This window comes from Chanodichthys erythropterus, chromosome 10, assembly GCF_024489055.1.
Source record: "Chanodichthys erythropterus isolate Z2021 chromosome 10, ASM2448905v1, whole genome shotgun sequence".
Classification (NCBI taxonomy): domain Eukaryota; kingdom Metazoa; phylum Chordata; class Actinopteri; order Cypriniformes; family Xenocyprididae; genus Chanodichthys; species Chanodichthys erythropterus.
In genome coordinates, this window is record NC_090230.1 from 22,327,818 (window position 1) to 22,352,299 (window position 24,482).

The following is a 24,482-nucleotide window of genomic DNA, read 5'->3' on the forward strand; positions in this document are numbered from 1 at the left end:
GTATGAAAATAGCATGAGAAGGGAAAAATATTTTACAATGAAGAAATAGAAATAAAGAAAATTTACTATTTACACATATGCAAAAAAAAAAAATATATATATATTACACATTACAAATGAGTAACAAATTGGGAAGGGGAGGAGAATTTGTCAAGGGACATGATAGGCAAGATGAATGATTAGAGATACACATACAGTTACACAAACTGGGAACATGCTAATTTAATCTCACAGGGTCTACACTGTAGTCCCTAGAAAACACAGATAGAGGCTATAACACAACAGAAAGCCTCGCGAGTGGCATCTTGACTCCAATTTTATGCCACGGTGCAGCAAACACATTGGAGATGGGGTCAATGATGTAACTGTAAACACAGGGTCAGGGGCTGTGACATTATGAAAGTGAAAGTAGGGAAAGCACTCAAGGGAAGAAGAAAAAAAAAAAAATTAAAGGGTTAGTTCACCCAAAAATGAAATTTCTGTCATTTATTACAGAGATAGTTGTAGAGACAGTGCAGCGCTTCCAGGTTATACGTCAGAACGCTGAATCTCAATGCATGTGGGTGATACTGAGGCAGACCCCTCTCTTGTGAATCAGAAACCTCTCAGATTTTATCAAAAATTTCTTAATTTGTGTTCTGAAGATGAACAATGGTCTCACGGGTATAGAACGACATAAGGGCGAGTAATTAATGACAGAATTTTCATTTTTGGGTGAACTAAATCTTTAACATAATGCATTTTGTTTGAGTTTGTGGTACACAAACTTCCTCATTTCCACTGCATGGCGTTGTGTCAGCTGGCTTGGACTGATGCCTCTCGTCAGGGCAAGAGCGTTCTGGACAGATAAATTAAAAATATTTAATGCCAAATAAAAGTCCATTTATGTATTCAAAAGAATTAAGTGGAATACATTCAATTATTTACAAGGTTAAATGGAGTATTTCTAATGTCTAGTGCTTTCTAATGCTTTTCTAATCTAGTGCTTTCACACAGGCAGTTTAGTTCTGAACAGAACAGAAAATTGATAATGTGAAATCTAGACCCTGGAGCACACCAGGGTACTGAACCTGAGAATACTTGAAGGAGGTGGTCTGAGCTCAGTGAGTTCTGTAGTGCTGGAACTAATAATCAATGTAGCACTAATCAATATGGCATGATTCACATGAATATGAAAGCAACTCAGGTTCGCATTTGTACAGGAAGTAAAGTAACTTGGGCATGAGGTTTAGCTGATGACGACCTTAAAGATCAATATGATGGCCGATAAACAAGCAGAACTTAATTCTGTTGGAGTGAAGAGTAAAAATATGTACAGTATGACACTACAATATACTATGATTAAAAAAAAAAAAACATGTACAGTAACATTACTCAATTTGTAAAAATTCTAAATCTTGCCTTCACATATCAACATACAAGACATTGTTTCCTAACATTGAGTCCAGTATTGATACTTCCATATTCAGAAGTATCCAGTGATTGTCACTCACATTGATTAAAAGGAAAATCCACTTCATTTGGGAGAACGCCACCTTAAAATAAAAGTCATCAAGAAAAAAAGTGACATACTGTTGAGATAACATTCACTTTCTTTCTATGCAACCCACTACAATGTGAATATGCAATTAAACTTTAATGCTAGGAGACTAAATGTCTATCATTGGCCAGTGAAATGTAATTTATTAACCAATGGCTGGTGTTTGAATTAGATGCTATTTATTCTGTGAATGCGCGCGACTCACTGTCACTTAGTGTTTCTCACATACACAAGTGAGAGAGAGTCTGTCATACCATGTAGAATTGACATGCTACATGTAAATTATATTCGGTTTTATTTTCCTGTCAAAAAACAGACTTCCACTGCCGGTTGTAGTGTGCACAGAAAACAAACAAAAATAATGACTTTATTCAACAATTTCTTCTCTTCCATGCCAGTCTCCTCAGTATTGTCTGATGCTGTACACATGAGCAGCACGACACATGCATGTGATGCTGATGCAGGAGCTGGCCAATAATGAGTTGCCGTCCTGAAGTAGAACACGGAAGCACTGAAATGTGTTCACAATGTAAACAGTGTATGAGAATGACAGGGAAGAGAAGAAGTGGTTGAATTAAGTCATTTTTTTTTTTTTTTTTTTTTTTTGCCCAAAGTATTATTGTTGCTTCATAACATTAAAGGGTTAGTTCACCCAAAAATTAAAATAATGTAATTTATTACTTACCCTCATACCGTTCCACATGCGTAAGACCTTCATTAATCTTAAGATCACAAATTAAGATCCAATCTGATGGCTCCGTGAGGCCTACATAGGGAGTAATGACATTTCCTCTCTCAAGATCCATAAAGTTACTAAAAACACATCTAAATCAGTTCATGTGAGTACAGTGGTTCAACCTTATTATAAAATGACGAGAATATATCAAATCAGTGATTCAGATCGCATATCAAACCGTTAAACTGCTAAAATCATGTGACTTTGGCGCTTCGAACCACTGATTTGATTCATAAAGGTCCAAAGCATCAAGAAGCAGTGTTTTGAAATTAGCCATCACTAGATATTGTTAAAAAGTCGTTTTTTTTGTTTTGTTTTTTGGCACACACACAAAAAAATTCTTGTCACTTTATAATATTAAGGTAGAACAACTGTACTCACATGACCTGATTTAAATATGTTTTGAGTACCTTAGATCTTGAGAGAGGAAGTACCAGTGCTGTCTATGCAGGTCTCACAGAGCCATCGGATTTCAACTAAAATATCTTAATTTGTGTTCTGAAGATGAACGAAGGTCTTATGGGTGTAGAAAGACATGAGGATAAGTAATAAATGACATTATTTTCAGTTTTGGGTGAACTAACCCTTTAAAACTGAACCACTGCAGTCACGTTGAATGTTTTAATGATGTCTTTAGTACCTTTCTGGACCTTGAAAGAGGTAATTTAATCGCCGTCTATGGAGGAGTCATATACCTCTCGGATTTAATCAAAAATATCTTTGTTCATTTTTAGAAAACAAATTAAGGTCTTATGGATTTGGAACAACATGAGGGCGAGTAATTAATGACATAATTTTCATTTTTAGCTGAACCCTTTAAGTTTTATTAAAATGACAAATATGCATTCATTCATTTTTATTCATAATGGTTACCACAATTAAGTTTTACTTAAAGGAACACTCCACTTTTTTTGAAAATAAGCTCATTTTTCAGCTCCCCTAGAGTTAAACAGTTGAGTTTTACCGTTTTCAAATTTATTCAGCCGATCTCCGCGTCTGGCGGTACCACTTTTAGCATAGCTTAGCATAGTTCATTGAATCTGATGAGACCGTTAGCATCGCGCTTAAAAATGACCAAAGAGTTTTGATATTTTTCCTATTTAAAACTTGACTCTTCTGTAGTTACATCGTGAAATAAGACTGACGGAAAATGAAAAGTTGCATTTTCTAGGCCGATATAGCTAGGAACTATACTCTCATTCCGGCGTAATATTCAAGGAACTTTGCTACCATACCATGAGTGCAGCAGGAGCAAAGATATTAAGATATTATTTCTTTCTTCTGTTGAGCACAATTTTGATTAAAGTTTGTAACCAGGCCACTTTGGGGCACCATTGACTTCCATAGCAGGAAAAAAAACTACTATGGAAGTCAATGGTGCCCCAAAACTGTTCAGTTTAACACATTCCTCAAAATATCTTCCTTTGTGTTCAACAGAAGAAAGAAATTTATAAAGGTTTGGAACAACATGAGGGTGAGCAAATGATGACAATTTTCATTTTTGCGTGAACTATCTCTTTAATGTAAAAAGATGTGCCATTTTACAAAGATAAGTTGTTTTGGTGGAATCATTCATTATATATATATATATATATATATATATATATATATATATATATATATATATATATATATATATATATATATATATATATAAATATATACACATACACACACACCTCAAACTCGTTGTGCTCCTCAAACCATTCCTGAACCATCTTTGTTTTGTTGCAGGAGCATTATCCGGCTGAAAGAGGCCACAGCCACCAGCGAGTACCGTTTCCATGAAAGGGTGTACATGGTCTGCATCAATGCTTAGGTAGGTGGTACGTGTGGTAAGTGGTACATCCTCTGACAAATCTTCCACCTGCCAAACCAGACGATGTGTCCCTTTTTCTTTCTTTCTTTTATCAGACCTACAATGAAAAGACAACAAATTGTAATAATAATCTTCAGTTCTACAAAAGCAACCAAAACATCTCTTATTGTCATTCTTACAAAACAATGAAAGATGTCAGAGTTTCTCTCTTGTGGCATTCTAGTACAGTGCTGAGGTCCGATTGCCTCGCGAAGCCAGACACAGTGTTTTTGAGATGTTCAGCACTTTAAAAACAATCAGGGAGCTATTCTGTTCCAAAAGATTCAGGAAGGTAGTCTGTAAGGAAGGACTAGGGAGAACGTTGTGCATTTGAATAACTTGGGTAAAGTTGGTTTTATATTCGCACATTCGGACATCCGTATTCAATAGTCTTGTTAATCACACTACATTGGACATTCAGTGGACATTCACAAGTAAATATGCCATTAAAACAATACTTGCCTATTTTGATCGACTGTGAAAAATGTTGTAAGTTGACAATCGTTGGTTGTCAATATCATGTTGCTGCTTAAAATTCGCAAACATTAATTTATTGCACATTTATTGGAAAGTCTGAATTTATCAGAAGTCAGAATGTGCGAATATAAAACCAACTTTACCCAAGTATTTGAATAGACTTTTGAACTTTTTATATTATAAGCTCTCCTAGAGTATTTCTGGTCTGGTCTGCCTCTGTCATTATGCACAGGAAACAGAGGACCTAAAAACAAAGTATAAATGTGAAAACAGATTCTTCTTATATCATATATTGTATGTGCACTTCAGTGGCTCCCTGATTGTTTTAAAGTGCTGAACATTTCAAAAAACAATGTGTCTGGCTTTGTCACCAATAAATCACTCTTTATATGTAATATAAATTTGAATTATGCCAGTTTTACTTTATTTGGTACCGACCTCACTAACATTGGGATTCAGCCTTTGTGAGGATTTTAAGTGAACCCAACACCTGTGAAGAGATGAGGACAACACCACCGAGGTCTTCAGATGACACCAACTCTGAATCAACATGCAAAATTATCCTTATATTATAATCATTATGGCCAATAATCATTATTGCCTTAATATGTTTCTGCATAACTGAATGATATTACTAACCATACTTCTATTGTCAAAGAACCATACATTTTTGCCATATGAACATTACATTGAGAGTAATTTCTGACATAAAATGCATGTGTACATTATGAAGAGAAATCTGTTATGTAATGCTGCTTTGAAGCTAGGCCTATATGTATTATTAAAAGGTCTTTTTGTGATTTTGCACCTATCTATGCATATTTTGTTGATCATTCCCTTAAATAAATATTCTGGAAAAATCCACTTAATCCTATCTGTGTATCACTAATTAGAAATGATAACCGAATGTAGGCCTATTTATACTATTGATTGTTTATCCGTCTTGACCACTCTTTAGGAACATTTATGGAGTATGCTTTAAATAACTCCTTTAGCACTTTTTAAATGTTTGACATTTTTAAACCATATAAATATTGCTGCTCAAATTAAGAGGCAAATTAAGAAATATTTTTTAAAATAATAATAAAAACATATACACAAGTGCTTAGAAACGTAATTTATTTAATGCACCTAGTTTTGTAGGTGCATTGAAACGAATGTAAACAAAATAATCTGGGCGTGGTCTGTGAGACGCGACATGAAAACGCATTAAAACTTCCCTTAAACGGTGTCTGATACATTCGAAGCGCGACAGGGGAAACAACAAAGTCCAATAATAATACAAACATTCACAAATAATGTGGAAAGCCTTTAAATCTCCTCCGTAGAAAATTCCCTGTGACGAATCTAGCGCTGTCCAACATCTGCGGGAAAGTCAGGTAAAACTATCTGCGTGCACGCGCATGTCCCCAGTTGACATGATCCCCAGTTGATCCGTAACACCGTAATTAGGACGTTCACTCTACAAATTCACTTTGTAAGTAATTATTTGATGACATTTGATGACAAAAAAAAAAAAAAAAGAGAGAATATTAAACAAACCTCTAAGTAACCTAGATTAACGTTGTTTCTCTGGAGCTGTTTCGCCGTCTTTTCGGCGCATGCTCCGTCACCCTCCTTCTGTACACTTCGGTAAAGTTGGTTTTATATTCGCACATTCGGACTTCTGATAAATTCAGACTTTCCAATAAATGTGCAATAAACTTACAACATTTTTCACAGTTAATCAAAATAGGAAAGTATTGTTTTAATGGCATATTTACTTGTGAATGTCCAATGTAGTGTGATTAACAAGGCTATTGAATACGGATGTCCGAATGTGCGAATATAAAACCAACTTTACGTCTTCTTTCTGTTGTCAAACCGAAACCCTAGGATCTGGATTATTTTATTTATTTGTGTTTATGTGAAAATGAGGTTTCGAATAATTTTGGTCTCGGTGTTATTGTTTGTACTCGACCCAGGTAATAGTTGCAGTTTGATTTCAGCTCTTATTGCTTTGCTACAGTTTGATATTTTGGCTCGACCATTGTAAGCAGGGGAGCCGCTAGCCAATTTGGGCCCTATGAAAGAATATGAGGTTGGGCCTCATATAATAATAATAATGACCTATTACTTTTGCTATTGCTTTTGACCTCTAGGTATCAGTATTTAGTCAGAGACCTCCCATGGGTGACTTGGGTAAAGTTGGTGTTATATTCGCACATTCGGACTTCTGATAAATTCAGACTTTCCAATAAATGTGCAATAAATTAATGTTTGCGAATTTTAAGCAGCGACATGATATTGACAACCAACGATTGTCAAATTACAACATTTTTCACAGTCGATCAAAATAGGCAAGTATTGTTTTAATGGCATATTTACTTGTGAATGTCCACTGAATGTCCAATGTAGTGTGATTAACAAGACTATTGAATACGGATGTCCGAATGTGCGAATATAAAACCAACTTTACCGAAGTCCATGGCTGTAGCTAGCACTTGCAGATATAATAAAATAGCCCTACAGTACAGTAATCAAATATTCATATTCATACATTCTTATACAAAACCAGTTGTTTAGTCAAATTCAAGAAGGTCCATATTTTAAAGCTCTTTCTAACTTGTAGCCTACTCTGCCTCAAAATAACAGTTCTTGTAACTGTTAAACGACTTGGGTAAAGTTGGTTTTATATCATGAACACCAGAAACACAGACTCTGGAGAATATAAACTACAACGATTCAACCGCATCATCAGTGAAAAGATCTACAATGTCACCGTTCATTTTACTATCCTACCGGCAACATGTGAGAAGAGCCGGTACTGCGTATTATCTCTAAAGTGGACACCCAAATGTGATGTTGTAAGATGTATAAAAAAGAATGAAAACAAAAGCTAACTCCAAACGGTCGTCTTTAATGTAGGAAACATCATTAACATTGCCATAGCAAATCAACAACTTAACCTTCTTCATCACCTTTCTAGGTTTCTTATTAGGTTTTACTGCCCTCTAGCGACCACACTTAGTATCACAATTATTAGAACACCAACTTAATATATGATTTACCATCTGAATCTAACCTTGTCATGTCAATAAATGGAAAAGTCAGTTTATTATCATGTTAATTACTGTGTCTTTCGTCCCAACAGCATTGGAATTTTTCTTTTTACCCCTAATACCATACTTTTATATACTCCTCTGTTATTGAAAAACTGTTGCTTTAATTAGCTTAAAATAATTAATAAGACATTTGTTTTAAAATATATTCAATCATTTTAGTGATTCACATTTGCTACTTGAAACTACCACATTATAAAAAAACATCAAATATTAGATCAAATTAGCGCAGAATAAACTTTGAGCTGCAGCCCACAATCGCATGGAGAATCAGACAAATGTAACTAAATGAATCTTAAAAAGCAGATGTTTTGGAAAGTTTTTAGCCTCGTTGTACCCTACTGAAAATAAAAGAAATGCTTTGTGATTAAAATATTTTCTTTGTGTGTGTGTGTGTGTGTGTGTGTGTCTTGTATGATATTCATTAAAATGTTCAGCATCATTCATGAGACTCATGTGTTTATCTGATGAGTAAATGTGTAAATCAATGATGTTCTTCTGCTGTTTGTTTGAATGTTACATACAGACAGATTTCTCTACTCACAATTCTTTATGATCCGGTAAAAAAAAACATTTCACAGCACTTTCCTGTTGTTTAGTTTTGTTTGGCTCATGATTGACTATTCATTTCTTTTTCAGGTATTTCTGCTGATGATATTGTCAGAGTGTCAGTGACGGAGGGAGATTCAGTCACACTATACACTTATGTTCACAAATACCAACAAGAAGAGATTAAATGGTATTTTAATAAAACTCGTATAGCTGAAATCAATGGAGATCACAGTGACAACTGTACTGATGTTCAGTGTAATGAAGGTACTGAGAGTTTCAAAGACAGACTGAAGCTGGATCAGACTGGATCTCTTACCATCATGAACACCAGAAACACAGACTCTGGAGAATATAAACTACAACGATTCAACCGCATCATCAGTGAAAAGATCTACAATGTCACCGTTCATGGTGAGTCATTTAATGAATGTTTAAAAGCAGGTTTAAATGACATCATTGTTAGATTTTTCTGCAGTAATATTTAGAGTTGTTCTTATCTCTAGGCCCTGTTTACACCTGGTATTAAGATGCGTTTTGATCGATCAGATCATAAGCAGGCAATTTCCCTTTTACACCTGGTGTTTTTTTCCTTCTCTTTTGTCCTCTTTCAACCACTTCTGTCCTGATTTCTTCGATGGGAGGGTTTATGGACGGGTAAATGTATATGTTGTTTTTCAGATCTTTCGGTCTAATGGACAGAATCAGCTTGTGCAATTTACATGGGAAAACACAGAAAAACATACAGAGAGCAGAAGCTTTCGTTTCTGCTCTGATAGCCAAGAGATCGCTGAACGCTGTGAGTGTTTGTTAGAAATCTGTAATGGTGAGAGAATGTTGTGCTTGGTACATTTTTCATCTTCAAACTAATCTTGGTTCTTCAGCTGTCAAAGTTTAAATCCCGTCTGTCTAAAGCACATCCCATAATGTTTACACATTAGGTCAGTAGACGGTCTTTAGTGGTTGTTCGATCACATTCAACCATATGAACTTTTACATTATGAAAGCAGTCCGGTCGAATGCGTTTTTGATTACCTCTGAACGTAGTCAAAATTGAACAAACCCCAAATGTTTTAGACCATTGTTACAACCCTTCTTTGGGTATTAAATGTCTAGGGAGTAAGAAGGGGAACATTTAGGCCAGTTTTGACAATTATCACCATTAAACACTGAAAACGTATGAGAGAAGCAGGAGACTGTGAAGCAATACCATTGAATTTATGTTTATTTTTAAACAGACTAAGATACGTTATTTTCAAGGAAAATATAATAAACAATATTAATTTACAATCCAGAAAGAAAGAAAGAAAAAAAAAAAGAAAGAAAACAGCAAATTTACACTATTTAGGAACTGGGGAGGACACAGGGAACTGGACTGTGCCAAATAAAAGAAAAGAATAAAACAAAGAAAAAGTCTCTAAACCATTTACAATTAAAACAAACTAATACAAAAGAAAATGAAGAAAAATCTTCAACTATCATGGTTTTGCACACTGAAAGATTAATAGCCTACACTGTTAGCCCGGATAAGTTGAATTTACTTAAAAAATTTGAGGAAACTGGTTGCCCTAAAAAAATTAAGTAATGATTAAGTAATGTGAACTTAATAATTCGAGTTCATTTCACTTAAAATGTTTTGTAATATTAATTATTTTGTAGTTATTACAACTAGTATATTTAAGTTCAATGTACTAAGCAAGTTAACTTGCCACCAATCAAAATTCATCCATGCCTCCCATCATGCATTGCTGCATGAATAGATTATGAACTGAATTGTCTTAGTAATTTTCTTTATTCTCACTATTTAAATTTTGCTGTTTTTCTGTGACTTTTTAGTAGCTTGTTTTCTAATGTTCAGAGTTGATCTGTTTATCAGAACATGTTGCTTGTCACCGTCATTGAGATTCACAGGCTGATACTTGATGTCTCTGTGTGCCTAAAATATATATATATATTTTTTTTTTTTTTTGTGATAAGGACAACTTTAAAAAAAATAATAATAATTGTATTGTAGAAGTTGATCCTCCGCTGTAGAATCACAGTGCTGCTGTAATCAATAATGTAAATCTAACTCAGAGATTGGGCTCTAAATGAGTTCAGTGATTCAGATCAAATAATGATTATGTGAAAACATAACCAACATCACCTGATCATCTTTTAACTTTGTTTGTCTGGTTGGTTTTAATGCAGTTAAAACTGCCCAAACAAAATCTAATATTAAAAAGTTAAGGGTCAAGAGCTCAACTAAAACAAACCCTGACCCTCAATGATGGTAACTTAAAAATTGTAATTTTCTCCTTTGGTGACTATAAAAAGGTAAATGTTTGGAAAAAATGTCTGTAGAACAGCCAAAACAAATGTTCCAACTGCTCATCAACAGCTCCTTGAATTCATACACACCATGACAAAATGGCGTCATTACCCGCCGCAAACCAGTGTGAAGGAGGTGTGGTCAGGAGAAAAACTTCATAATTTAAGTGCATTTAACTTACATTTATTAACACATTCAAATACACCCACAAATTAGTAGAATTTACTTATATTTTATAAGTAATGCAACCAAACTTAAATATTTTAAGTATATTGTAATTATATTTTTAAGTAAATATAAAATCCGGGCTAAGAGTGTATTTTGTTCTGTCGTATCTATCATATCTTGTTGCCCCATTAAAAAGCTGCACAATACATTTAAAATTTTAATCTTACATTATTATAAATGCATATAATTCTTTACATTCAAATATAAATCTAATAAAAAAATTTTATTTCATTTCATAAGAATACAAATAGTAATTTTACACTTTTTATTAACATTTAGATTTTATAAAATTACTGTGCAATTTTTTTTTTTTTTTTAAGAAGTAGGCTAGCATACTTTTTGCTGCTGAAATATGTACTCGCCTAGATTATTTATTTATTTATTGGTCAGCTTATGATTATATATTTTTATTCATTTGTTGTTCTTCTCTATAATAAAGTAGTGTGTTTAGTGCATTCTGGATTGATTAACAAATCAAAGAGTGACCATTAGTTCCACAAATACACTTGGGTAAAGTTGGTTTTATATTCACACATTCGGACATCCGTATTCAATAGCTTGTTAATCACACTACATTGGACATTCAGTGGACATTCATAAGTAAATATGCCATTAAAACAATACTTGCCTATTTTGATCGACTGTGAAAAATGTTGTAAGTTGACAATCGTTGGTTGTCAATGTCATGTTGCTGCTTAAAATTCGCAAACATTAATTTATTGCACATTTATTGGAAAGTCTGAATTTATCAGAAGTCCGAATGTGCGAATATAAAACCAACTTTACCCAAGTCACAAATACAGATTTATAGATACAGGCCTCCACTAATTATTCTAGAAATAAATGAATTCAACAAAGGTAACCTCTTTTGCTACATATTTTTAATGGTTTAAATGTATACTCTAAATGATAGTTCATAAGTGGTCAAACATGTAGTCTACTATATGTTGTGTGACTGTGCCGTTACTGCATTACCATCACCAATAAATAAATTACTATTAGAGCACAAAATTGTTTACAAGAGAACAAATTTCTTCATTGACCTAGTCACTTAATTTGGCTCTCAGATTGCACCATATTCATGAATTTAAATTTAAAATGCAAAAACATTTCCTCCAGGGGGCATGCCACAGGACCCCTGTCCAACAGCGAAACGATTGGAGAACAACTCCTCCATGTTAGCACATTTAACCCACTCAGCCCGAATGATTGACAGCCAATGAACCCACTCAGTGCGTCACCTACAAAAGTTAAAATGAAAGAGCGAGAGAGAGAGAGAGAGACAGAAGAAAATACATGGGAGAGAAAATACAAAAACACCTAAATCACAACTCAACATAACATAGGAATGTAACAACCCATTTACACCTGTATTTAGCTTCCACTTGCATCGACCAAAATGCATCTTAATTCCAGATGTAAACAAGGCCTTATTCTATATTAATGCAGTAAATACTTAATGTCTTTGAAACATTCTTTTTTTTTTTTTCATTTATTCCTTATTTAACCAGATTAAAAACTCAGACCAGGGGCCTGTACCATGAAGCCGGATTAGCTGGCTAGCCAGGTAAGTTTCAGATTAGTTTGCGGCAATCCTGGGTTTTAGGTACCAGTAAAGTAACTTGACTTTTAGCGGTGTTTATCGCCATGGTAACTTACGCTCCATGTCTAACCTGCTCCGGGGCAGGTTATGTTTTGGGTTAGAGATCTGAAACTGAAATTGGACCAATCAGATGTGAGCAAACTGACACTGACACACCTAACGCAATAAAGTCACTCCCCCAGTTTCTCTTCCTCCAAATTAAAGGTCATTATATAGTAAAAACAAATATTTAATGATGAAATTGTCTGGTTTTAATGATAATATAATTTATATATGATTTGTATAATTATCTATATTTTTATTAATCCATTATACACACGCAAGTTTAGTGTAACAGTAGTTATTAAGCACTTAGTTTCAATGAAATATATATATAATATATATATATATATATATATATATATATATATATATATATATATATATATATAATCATATGTAATATAGGCCTAAATAAGGTGTAAATATACTCTTTAAAAATTACTACGTGTGACCTTGTATGTTTAAGTCTCTATCACTATATGTTATCAACTATATAAACTAACTTCACAACTTTCACTTGCACTGATAGAGAAAGATCATTTCTTTTATTTGTCCTCTTTCACAGACAAGTATTTTCCATTAGTGTAAATGCATTTGAATTCTTCATTTTCAGCGAAAGAGTTTTGAATCACGCTGTCTCTCTCGCGAGAAGTGAATCACAGTTTATTTCTGTTGCAAGGCATGTGATTGGCTGTTTGCCACTGATGTCACGCATTCATGTGCATGCGCTCCACAAACTCAGGATCAAAGCCTGAGTTGACAGAGAAAGCTGATGATCAGCATCATGGTACCAACAAAGCCAGATTGGAGTGGTTTGGTTTTGTCAATTTGAAACTAATCCTCTAACCCTGAGTTTGTTCAACTATCATCATGGTACAGGCCCCTGGCCATGAAAGCAGCAACAATAACATAGACATACAAATAAAAAATAAAAAATTACAATCAAGGATCACAGCAGCAATTTACCAAAGGATAAAACACACAATCTGTTAAAAGTAACTTAAACTCATTTAGTGATGGAAGCACAGGCAGCTTTAAGACATTTTGTAAGGTATTGCAAAAGCATTATGTTTAAAGTCTGCATGAACCGGAAGTTGCAAATGACTTTTCTCCAGTGTTGTGACCTATTTCCAAGTGAAACTGAATACTGAATAGAGGGCAGAGTTTTACTTTAGCGCTCCTCCTCTCCATCTCTCACTCATAGCAGACGAACGGTTGCAGAGAAGTGGTTTACGTGTTTTCAACCCAAGCCGTCATTCTGACGTTATCAGAGAAGGAACACCATTCCAGACCTGAAGTAACTTTTCAGATTTTGATTAAAGATTACCGCGACAAACTATTTTTTTTCTGTTTTAACTTGCATGGATTAATTGTTCACCACAAGACTAGTAATATGCACTTATAAAGTAAATAGGGTTGATTTTGATTCCATCTGTACTTTAAAGAATTTTTTTTAGCAAACTCTGTCCGAACTCAAGGAACTTTAAGATATTACAGATTGTTTGATTGAAGATTGACAGCTTGATAGCTATAACCAGTAATAAAATGTAAAGCACTATATAAACTGTGTCAAGTTTTGTTAAATAATGTACTGGGGCAGTCATGTAAAGCAGATCTCCGTAACCCAATAGTGGTAAAAGGTTTCAGATATCAAATATTTTCTTGCACTAAAAGAAAATAAAGTTTTGTAAACACATTTACTGTTAAAGGATTTAATGTAAAAACAAAATTAAAATGTGTGGAAAAAATAAATGTAGCTTTTCAAAGAGCATGAGACATTGTTCTCATATCCAGTGTTTTCTTTTTTTTTTTTTCAAAATTATCCTTTAATCAGCTGTTGGTTTGTGTTTCAGGTTTTCCTGAACCAGATAAAAAATCAGTGAAGGAGGGAGAATCTCTCACTTTAGGTCCTGATGAAATAAGAAACCCAAATGATGAGATGAGGTGGTATTTCAATGATATTCCCATCGCTGAAATCACTGGAGATCAGAGTAAGATCTGTGAAGATGATCAGTGTGACGAGAGATTCAGAGACAGACTGAAGCTGGACAATCAGACTGGATCTCTAACCATCATGAACACCAGAAACACAGATTCTGGAGAATATACACTGAAGATCAGCAGCATCAGTCCTCGTCACATCAACAGCGGCATGATTAAGAACCGCTTCAGAGTTACTGTTAGTGAGTATAATTTAGTTCCCTTGATACATATATATGTATAGGTGCTGGTCATATAATTAGAATATCGTGAAAAAGGTTTTTTTTTATTATTGTAAATTATTTTTAAAAATGAAAATTTCATATATTCTAGATTCCCTACATGTAAAGTAAAACATTTCATTTTTTTTTTTTTTTTTTTTTTCAATGATTGTCTCCTGGACCATTGCCAAGTCAGCAGTCTTCCCCATTAGTGTGGTTTCAAAGAACAAGAGATACCCGGAATTTATACTGTAGGGATGGTCATTTAATGAAACTCAAATGTAAATATTCTAATATTTTGAGATTTTGGACTTTCATGAGTTGTATGCTCTAATCATCAAAATTAAAAAAAAAAAAAAAAAAAAAAAAAAATTTAAATGTTTTACTTTACATGTAGGGAATCTAGAATATATGAAAGTTTCATTTTAAAAAATAATTTACAATAAAAAAAAGAACTTCTTCACGATTTTCTAATTATATGACCAGCACCTGTGTGTGTGTGTGTGTATATATATATAGACGTCACAATTTCGTCACTTGCAAAGTGGTTGCAGAAAAATAGCGGTAGCAATTGAAATGTGCAAAATCCACAGAATAAGAGAAAAATGTTTTGTTGTGTCTCTGGGAATGCAAAAAATATAGTCTTCATTTTTAAAGAAAACCATCGTTGAAAATGTAATTTGAAGCTAAACGGAGACGTTTCACAGACTGGATTGATGACACCTGCAAGGATAGGCGCCGATTTATGTTTCTGCTGATTTATGTTTGGCTTTATAACTGGCAATTGTGAGTTTATTTCACAATTCTGAGGGGAAAAAAGTCAGAATTGCGGGATAAATTGCAATTCAGAAAAGACAGAATACAAGTATATCTCACAGTTCTGTTTTTCTTTGTAAGAAATGTGAGCTATAAACTCAAATTTGCGAGAAATAAAAGTCAGAATTGTGAGATATAAACTCGAAATTAACTTTTTTTTATTCTTTTATTTTGTGGCTTCCATAGACTGCTACTGCTCAACTGTCATTTTCTGCAACCAGGTAGGCTCCGCCCACAAAAACGTCATCGCTGTTTGCAAACATCAAATTGGTCTATTAGAAAAAATGATCATAAAAATCATAATTGATAACATCTCCTTCACAGAGGTGGGTAATCCAGGGGTCAAAGAGTAAAAGTCCTGCCATATTTTTATTCCACCCACTGAAGCATTAATGAGATAAATAAGTGATTAATTGAGTGATGATTGAGCATTATTGAAGACACCTGATGATAAAAAGCAGAATCACCAAAGGAGAAAATCACAATTTTTAAGTTACCATCATCGAGGTCAGGGTTTGTTTTAGTTGAGCTCTTGACCTTGCCTTTTTAATTTTAGATTTTGTTTGGGCAGTTTTAACTGCATTAGAACCAAACAGACAAGCAAAGTTAAAAGGTGATCAGGTGTTGGTTATGTTTTTATGTAAACATTATTTGATCTGAATCACTGAACTCAATTAGAGCCCAATCTCTGAGTTAGATTTACATTATTGATGACAGCAGCACTGTGACTCTACAGCACAAGACCAGCTTTTACAATACATTTATATATATAAAAAAAAAGTTGTCCTTATCATAAAAAAAAAATGTAGGCTCACACAGACATCAAGAATCAACATATGAATCTCAACGATGGTGACAAGCAAAATATTCTGATCAACAGATCAACTCTGAACATTAGAAAACAAGCTACTAAAAAGTCACAGAAAAACAGCAAAATTTTAATAGTGAGAATAAATGAAATTTCTAAGACAATTCAGCTCATAATTTATTCATGCAACAATGCATGATGGGAGCCATGGATTAATTTTGATTGGTGGCACCCAGAATGCACTGCAACATGCTTTATGATGGCCACCACTGTTGAGATTCACAGGATGATTCTTGATGTCTGTGTGTTTAAATGAGCTCTACTTTTTTTTAAATTAGAACTCTAAAAAAAAATATATATATATTGTAAAAGCTGATCTTCTGCAGAATCACAGTGCTGCTGTAATAAATAAGGTAAATCTAACTCAGAGATTATGCTCTAAACGAGTTCAGTGATTCAGATCAAATAATGATTTTGTAAAAACATAACTTTGCTTGTCTGGTAGGTTTTAATGCAATTAAAACTGTCCAAACAAAATCTAATATTAAAAAGTTAAGGGTCAAGAGCTCAACTAAAACAAACCCTGACCTCGATGATGGTAACTTAAAAATTGTGATTTTCTCCTTTGGTGATTCTGCTTGTTATCATCAGGTGTCTTCAATAATGCTCAATCATCACTCAATTAATCACTTATTTATCTCATTAATGCTTCAGTGGGTGGAATAAAAATATGGCAGGACTTTTACTCTTTGACCCCTGGATTACCCACCTCTGCTCCTTCATCTTCACATAACCATCAAGATACACGACACAACAAACACGCTGTTAACAGGTCTGAATTTATTAACATGAAAAATGCATAAAATTAGTTTTTTGTGACATTGATGTTTCCTTTTGAGTGCACCGTGCAGTGATGCTGGTTTAGCTGCTGTTATTTTTTATTAAGGAATCTGTCATTTATTAATCAATGTCATACAATTGATGACCAAAGTACAAAGGTGTAAATATCAGACAAATATATTGGTACAGTTGGTTATCAGTGGCTCTCTCTAGTAATAATGACTGTCTCTCTTCATCAGTTCCAGATTCAGGTCTGTCTTCAGGTGCTGTAGCAGGAATAGTTGTTGGTGTTCTTGCTGTTCTGCTCGTTGCTGCTGCTGCTGCTGTGATTATCTATCGCAAGTGTCAAGCAAGTGGAGAAGGTGAGTATTACATACAGCTGATTTAACAAGATGGAGATTGTGTGTAAAAAAATATTTGAAAGATGCAAAAACATGTATTTTTATGGTGATTAACCAAAGTGATCTGTGTTTAATTGAGTTTGATGTTTTTCTTCAAACAGACGGCAGGACGCAGCGCAGTGATCCGGTAAGATACTAAAGCCTCATTCAGACTGTCAGTTCAAATCTGATTTTGTGCATATCCGATTGAAATCCAATCAGATGCGGCAAGTGTGAATGGCAAAAAGAAAAAAATTATAGGTTTGAAATCCTATTCCAATCGCAGTCACAAATTGGGCGAGGCCATGTCGCGCGGCATAATGGAATCAGAAGAGTTGTGTACACCGGGTGCGAGCGACACGTCAAAAGATAATAGAACCCATTATAATACTAATCAGTGGTATAGTCTGGATGCGGTGCGGAAGACAGCATCCAGAATCTACACGAGTTCAATGTTTATTGGCTTCAAACTGTAAGGACGTTTTATTGTATGTACACATTTTTTAAACGTATAGTTCTTTTGCTATTTTTTGGTTGCATCAAGGACGTAAACATAGACCAACGCGTTTTGGCTTCGCTAGTCAGTTAATGTTAGCTAAATTATATTGCATACTTCACCAACAAACTTCTATGTTCATATAGACAAACATTTGTTCATGCTATAAATCAGAGGTGGGAGTAAGTCACACATGTGCAAGTCGCAAGTAAGTCTCAAGTCATAGCCTTCAAGTCTCAAGCAAGTCCAAATCAATTTTTGTGAGAATCAAGTCAAGTCACTGCTTTATGTCAAGCAATTCAAGTCAAATCGTACCCTGGGTCAAACAAGTCACTGGCAAGTCATACAAATGTTTGATGATTTGACTGAATTTATATTAAAATTATATTAAATTATATAATTATATTTATATTAAAATTAAAATTAATTAAAACTACAGTAGTTATGGACTATGGGAGTTTTATTTGCAACAAAAAAATTGCAATATGCATTTCTACTCAAAAGGTGTCCACATACAGCTGAGCTGCCAATACAATAAAAACCTAAATATAAAATATAAATTAATGTGTGTGCGTGTGTATGAGTGAAAAGTGTATTGTTTGCATGTGCATGGTTATGTTTGCAAATTTGATTGTTTGTGTGTGTGTGTGTGTGTGTGACAGAGAGAGGTGATATGATTGTAATTCATTAATATTTGTGAGTGAATGTGTGCACATGTATGAGTGAAAAGTCTATTGTTTGTTTGTGTCATGATCACCGTCTGTTCCTGTCAGTTCCCGGACTACGTCTCCCATCATCCTCTCTGCCACTCACCTGCACACACTTCACACTAATCACTAATCACCACACCCAGCTGCAGCTCATTACCAGGACTATAAAAGACTCTTACACACATCACCTCACTGCTAGGTCTTGTTGTCCCTGTGTGACATTTCCAAGCGTTATTATTCTGTTTCCCTGTCTGTTCCGGTTCTACAGTTCTGTGATTGTTAGCTGCCTGCCTTTTGACCACTGCCTGTTTCCTGACTACGATTCTGCCTGTCTCTGATGTTCCTGTTCGCCCCGTTTGACCATGCCTGTACGACCCGGGTGTGTCTCATACGTTCTGAAAAGTGAAGCCGCGGGCTCTTTGATCGCCCCCTGGAGGCTGGATGCAGTACAGGTCATAAACCCCGCCCTCTCAATGCAGTCGAATGAGACTTCAGTGAAAACTTAAAAATAAATTCTGCTTCAAATAAAACTTTATGAAAAATGGTTTTGGTCATTTAAGGTAGTTGTTATCACACTGATATATATTCAATTGTTCGTTTTTGTGATGATTTAGATTTTAGCTAGCAATTTGATGCTATAAAAACGGGGCGTGTCGTCATGATTCGAACTTGATTGACAGCTCAGCTTGTCTGAGGACTGTCGGAGCTTCGAGGGGAGATTGAAGATGTATTAACTAACTGTTAATTTTCGATTTCTTTGTTATTTAACACCAACAAAATGAGTTGTTCAGCAGTAAACTGTACTAACCGACCTACAGGATCTGACGGATCACTGAACCTTTTTCTGTAAAATTAAATATGGGTGTTATAAGCTAATTAATAAATGTTATTAGTTAAGATAACACACCTAATGTTAACAATGTCGGGAAAAAGCAGGTGATCGTTATCTGGCAGTTACTTATTATTTTTATGGGTATAAAATAATAATTAGCAGGACAAAACTAATGATAGCTTACTCTAATTACAGCAATCGATCTCCTGTAACATTAGTTGAACTTGATTTAAAATGGCAGGACCGTTTCTGACGATTTAGAGTTGTTTCTAGTGGCATATTATATTGATTTTATCTACTGAATTTGCTGTTTTAAAAGTATTATTGCTCTAGAAATAGAATAGCCTATTATTTTATAGGTAGAATTTTAAATTGTATATAATTTTTATAGTCTATTTAAAATACATGAATGATGACGCAGTCGTCTGGGCGGAAGTTTGATATCGCGACTCCGCCTCCGGCTCCACTGACGGTTCCTTCTGCGCATGCCCAGGCTCCAAACTTACGTATTGCGTAACATGTCAGCGCCCATTCGGTCGGCCATTTTGGCTTCAGTTCATTACAATGGAAGGAAGCGACGTCGCGTCGTCCATCTTTTTTTACAGTCTATGGTACGACCACACTCAACATTTAATAAAGCTTTGCATGTGGATCTTACTATGAGTCCCGCCTTCGTTACAGTTTGCAAGTTTGAGTTTTTTTTTTAGTTTGTTTGTGTGTGTGTATACAATATTTATGTGCATCCCCATAAACTATCCGTAAGCTTTTCATTCAAAGTCTAACACTGAAGACCAATTATTAGACACTGTACACATACTAAGTGCTATTGCAAAAAAAGCTGACATTTCATTATAAACAGTGAATAACCATTTACAACGCATTGCACTTGCAAAAAAATACATGAGGTAATTTTCTCTGTTACCTTTGGTCTTCAGTGACAGACAGCATTGGTTGCTGTCACTTTAAGATCTGCCGCACATGATGCTGATCTCACGCGTGTCCCACTTTCTCACAACTATTTACTTTCGTTTAAGACTTTAACTCATTCAAGGCTGCTCTAATGAGGATACTCGACAAAACTGACATTTGTGGCATTATTGGGTGTGTTATTGTTCGTTCAAGCATGACATTCAGGCGCGCGTCTTTCTGTGCGTCATGTGTGTGACAGGACATTCACAGACAGCGCATTCTCTTTTTCTCTTTTGGCACGCTTAAATTATTTAAAAGCATTTGCAAGAATAAGAGCGTGATAATATATATTGTAATGCTAGCCAAAGGATGCTGCGTTTGCGTTAAATATTTTTGACGCGTTAAACTGGAAAACATTGACAGCACTGATTTACTAAATTTTCTGTTTAATGAACACAAAACCAATTCTAAGTCAACTCTTAACATGTCCAAAATGTTATTTTTTTTACTCATGAAAGCTCTCTCTGCTTGCCTGCTGTGTCACGTGGTTAGGTTGAGGCGCATTCAAAAATATATTTATTAAACAAAAGACAAGTTATTTCGAGTAATTTAAGTCAAGTCCTGGTCGAGTCTCAAGTCATGAATGTCAAGTCAAAGTCAAGTCAAGTCTTTTATTAAAATTTGTCAAGCAAGTCTCAAGTCTTACAATGTGCGACTTAAAGGGATAGTTCACCCAAAAATGAAAATTCTGTCAGTAATTACTCACCCTCATGTTGATACAACCATGTAAGTCTTTCTTTCATCTTCGGATCACAAATTAATATTTTTGTGATTAAATATGAGCGGTGGAATACTCCTCCATTGGCTTTAAGGGGGCACAAACTTGTCCGTCCAGAAAGTCAGTGAAGAAAATGTTTAAGTAGTCCATGCCACTACAGTGGCTCAACCGTACGTTTCTCAAGCGACGATAATACTTTTCGTGCGAAAAAAACAAACAAAAGAACGACTTTATTCAACTATTCATTTTCTCTCTTGTAGGCCTCTGACGTTAGTTCACGAGAGCTCCATGACGCATGCGCGAGAACTAAACTGACGACGGTCTTCTTCTACTACTACTTGTTACTGTCTGCTCACTCCTTAGGAGTATTACCGCCACCTAGTGTTCAAGATGAAGTGCTGGCATAGCCGGAAGCGCTAAACTTTGTTTACATGCAGGTGAACGCGCGCGCTGTATGTAAGCTATTGAATTCGACATTGATCGTGCTTTTGGTCTCGCTCTAAGTAATTGTTTACAATGGTTAGAAAGTGTGCATTTCCTGGATGTTCGAATCGTGACAAACTAACGAGTAAACGTAAAGGTGCCTTAACATTGCCACAAAATGAACGGCTTACCTTTCACCGTTTCCCATAAAATGATCGTGATTCACTGTATCATACGGTGGCCGAGAGAGCTCAACGCGCTGCAAATAAAGAAAACATCTTCATCAGTTTGACAACACACGCGCTGCAAACTCCACAACACTTACAAATAGTGAAACGCGCTGCAAATAAAGAAAACATCTTCATCGGTTTGACAACACATGCGCTGCAAACTCCACAACACTTACAAATAGTGAAACGCGCTGCAAATAAAGAAAACATCTTCATCAGTTTGACAACACACGCGCTGCAAACTCCACAACACTTACAAAAAGAAAAACGCGCTGCAAATAAAGAAAACATCTTCATCAGTTTGACAACACATATGCGCTGCAAACTCCACAACACTTACAAAAAGAAAAACGCGCTGCAAATAAAGAAAACATCTTCATCAGTTTGACAACACATATGCGCTGCAAACTCCACAACACTTACAAAAAGAAAAACGCGCTGCAAATAAAGAAAACATCTTCATCGGTTTGACAACACATGCGCTGCAAACTCCACAACACTTACAAATAGTGAAACGCGCTGCAAATAAAGAAAACATCTTCATCAGTTTGACAACACACGCGCTGCAAACTCCACAACACTTACAAAAAGAAAAACGCGCTGCAAATAAAGAAAACATCTTCATCAGTTTGACAACACATATGCGCTGCAAACTCCACAACACTTACAAAAAGAAAAACGCGCTGCAAATAAAGAAAACATCTTCATCAGTTTGACAACACATATGCGCTGCAAACTCCACAACACTTACAAAAAGAAAAACGCGCTGCAAATAAAGAAAACATCTTCATCAGTTTGACAACACATGCGCTGCAAACTCCACAACACTTACAAATAGTGAAACGCGCTGCAAATAAAGAAAACATGTGGAGTTTGCAGCGCGTGTGTTGTCAAACTGATGAAGATGTTTTCTTTATTTGCAGCGCGTTTCACCATTTGTAATTGTTGTGGAGTTTGCAGCGCATGTGTTGTCAAACTGATGAAGATGTTTTCTTTATTTGCAGCGCGTTTCACTATTTGTAAGTGTTGTGGAGTTTGCAGCGCATGTGTTGTCAAACTGATGAAGATGTTTTCTCATTTGCAGCGCGTTGAGCTCTCTCGGCCACCGTAGTATCATGTATTATGTTTTTTTTTACTTAATATATAGCCATATACAAATAAAGACAAAACTAAATGAGTGTATCATGACTTTAACAATTACCACATACTGCTTCCACTTACCTTGTTGGTCTAAACAAGTTGGGCACAGCTGTTGATTTCAGTAATCTTTTTTGTTGAACTGATTTGAAGTCGTCTGGAGAGAAATGTTCACTGCACAACTTCATGTGCTTGACGAAATTAACCGGTAAATTAACATCCCGTTGAACAGCCAGCAGCCATAGATTCAGTCGCTCACGATCATTTGATGGGAAACGGTGAAAGTATTCGGATCACAAAATATTAATTTGTGATCCGAAGATGAAAGAAAGACTTACATGGTTGTATCAACATGAGGGTGAGTAATTACTGACAGAATTTTCATTTTTGGGTGAACTATCCCTTTAAGTCTTTCTCGAGTCAAGTCATGTGACTCGAGTCCCCCACCTCTGGTATAAATTAAACGCTACCTTTACAAAAATGCTACTAAAAGATTTAATCAGGATAAAACTGTACATTGAAAGCTAACAAACAGCAGTGACAGCATATCTAAACACTTTGACACAAATACTGGATGAAATACCATTCATAAATGTCTTTTAAAAGCCGTGATTGCAGCTTGACCCTCTTCATCTGGGTCTGATTCGGCTCAATTTGATACAGCAATACAGACACCATTATTTACATTTCCACTGAGGCAACGAATGGTAAGGGCCATGGCATTTCCGGAAGCTTCAGCGAATCCAGAACCATGAGCGAATCACAAGCCCGCCAACCAATCTGAGTACATTGCGTATTTCGGAGGGAGCGGCTTCATTGAAGCAGAAAGTCAAACGAGCCGTTCAAATGACAATGGAAACAGAGGTGTAGAATAAAGGTAAAATATATGCAAAATTTGAATAAAAAAAAAAACAAAAACATGAATTAAGACACGTTAAACTGCACTGCAAAAACACAATCAAGCCTAGAAAAAAAAAAAAAAACACTGAACCACCCCTTTTAACTTTGAGACAAGTGGAGACGACAGCACAGAATAAATAAGACAACCGCGCTTTTTAAGACAACATCTGTATTGCAAACCTCTTTATTTTGCTAATACGGCCCTGTTTACACCTGGTATTACAGTTTTTTTCAATTGCTAACATACTTTTGTCCATTCTGTAGTCACATTTTCAAAACTCTAAACATTTAGCAGAACATCTGTCTGTTGTGGCCATTGCATTAACACAATTTATGTCGTTTTCACACAAAATGCAGTCAATTAACACATTTCTAAAATGCTTACATTTTCTTTTCATATAAGCTTACCCCATACCAAAATCATGGATCATCTTATTTGCAAATGCTTAAACACAGCAAATCAGAAAGGAAGACCTAATGTTACTATCTTTAAATATAGGATATAACATACTTTTGGAACAACAACAGTACTGGGAAAGTACTGGAAAAATATATAAAACAAATACTGAAACAATTG

General features: G+C 35.1%; 1 protein-coding gene and 1 long non-coding RNA gene across 11 annotated transcripts in view; one reads left to right on the forward strand and one right to left on the reverse strand.

The window, feature by feature from the left end:
- LOC137027943 (uncharacterized) lies at positions 1-6,264 on the reverse strand. 2 transcript variants are annotated; one of them, XR_010896109.1, is made up of 5 exons: positions 6,154-6,264; positions 5,050-5,151; positions 3,956-4,192; positions 1,494-1,535; positions 1-838 (listed from the first exon to the last, which is right to left on the reverse strand). It is a non-coding gene; the product is annotated as an uncharacterized lncRNA (long non-coding RNA). The 2 variants fall into 2 exon arrangements; XR_010896108.1 differs by lacking the exon at positions 5,050-5,151 and having other exon boundaries at positions 6,154-6,252.
- The window catches only part of LOC137027942 (carcinoembryonic antigen-related cell adhesion molecule 1-like), a 26,371-nt gene continuing 7,070 nt past the window's right edge, over positions 5,182-24,482 (forward strand). For 2 of the 9 annotated variants that reach the window (XM_067396578.1, XM_067396579.1), the window contains exons 1-6: positions 6,380-6,575; positions 8,352-8,675; positions 14,299-14,624; positions 15,649-15,683; positions 17,350-17,472; positions 17,613-17,638. In XM_067396578.1, the coding sequence (XP_067252679.1) occupies positions 6,524-6,575; positions 8,352-8,675; positions 14,299-14,624; positions 15,649-15,683; positions 17,350-17,472; positions 17,613-17,634 (882 nt within the window). In that variant the 5' untranslated portion in view covers positions 6,380-6,523 and the 3' untranslated portion in view covers positions 17,635-17,638. Of the gene's footprint in view, positions 5,991-6,379; positions 6,576-8,351; positions 8,676-8,942; positions 9,061-14,298; positions 14,629-15,648; positions 15,684-17,349; positions 17,473-17,612; positions 17,639-18,964; positions 21,125-24,482 lie in introns of those variants that run through there. The other 7 variants (XR_010896105.1, XR_010896106.1, XR_010896107.1 and 4 more) reach the window with 7 other exon arrangements.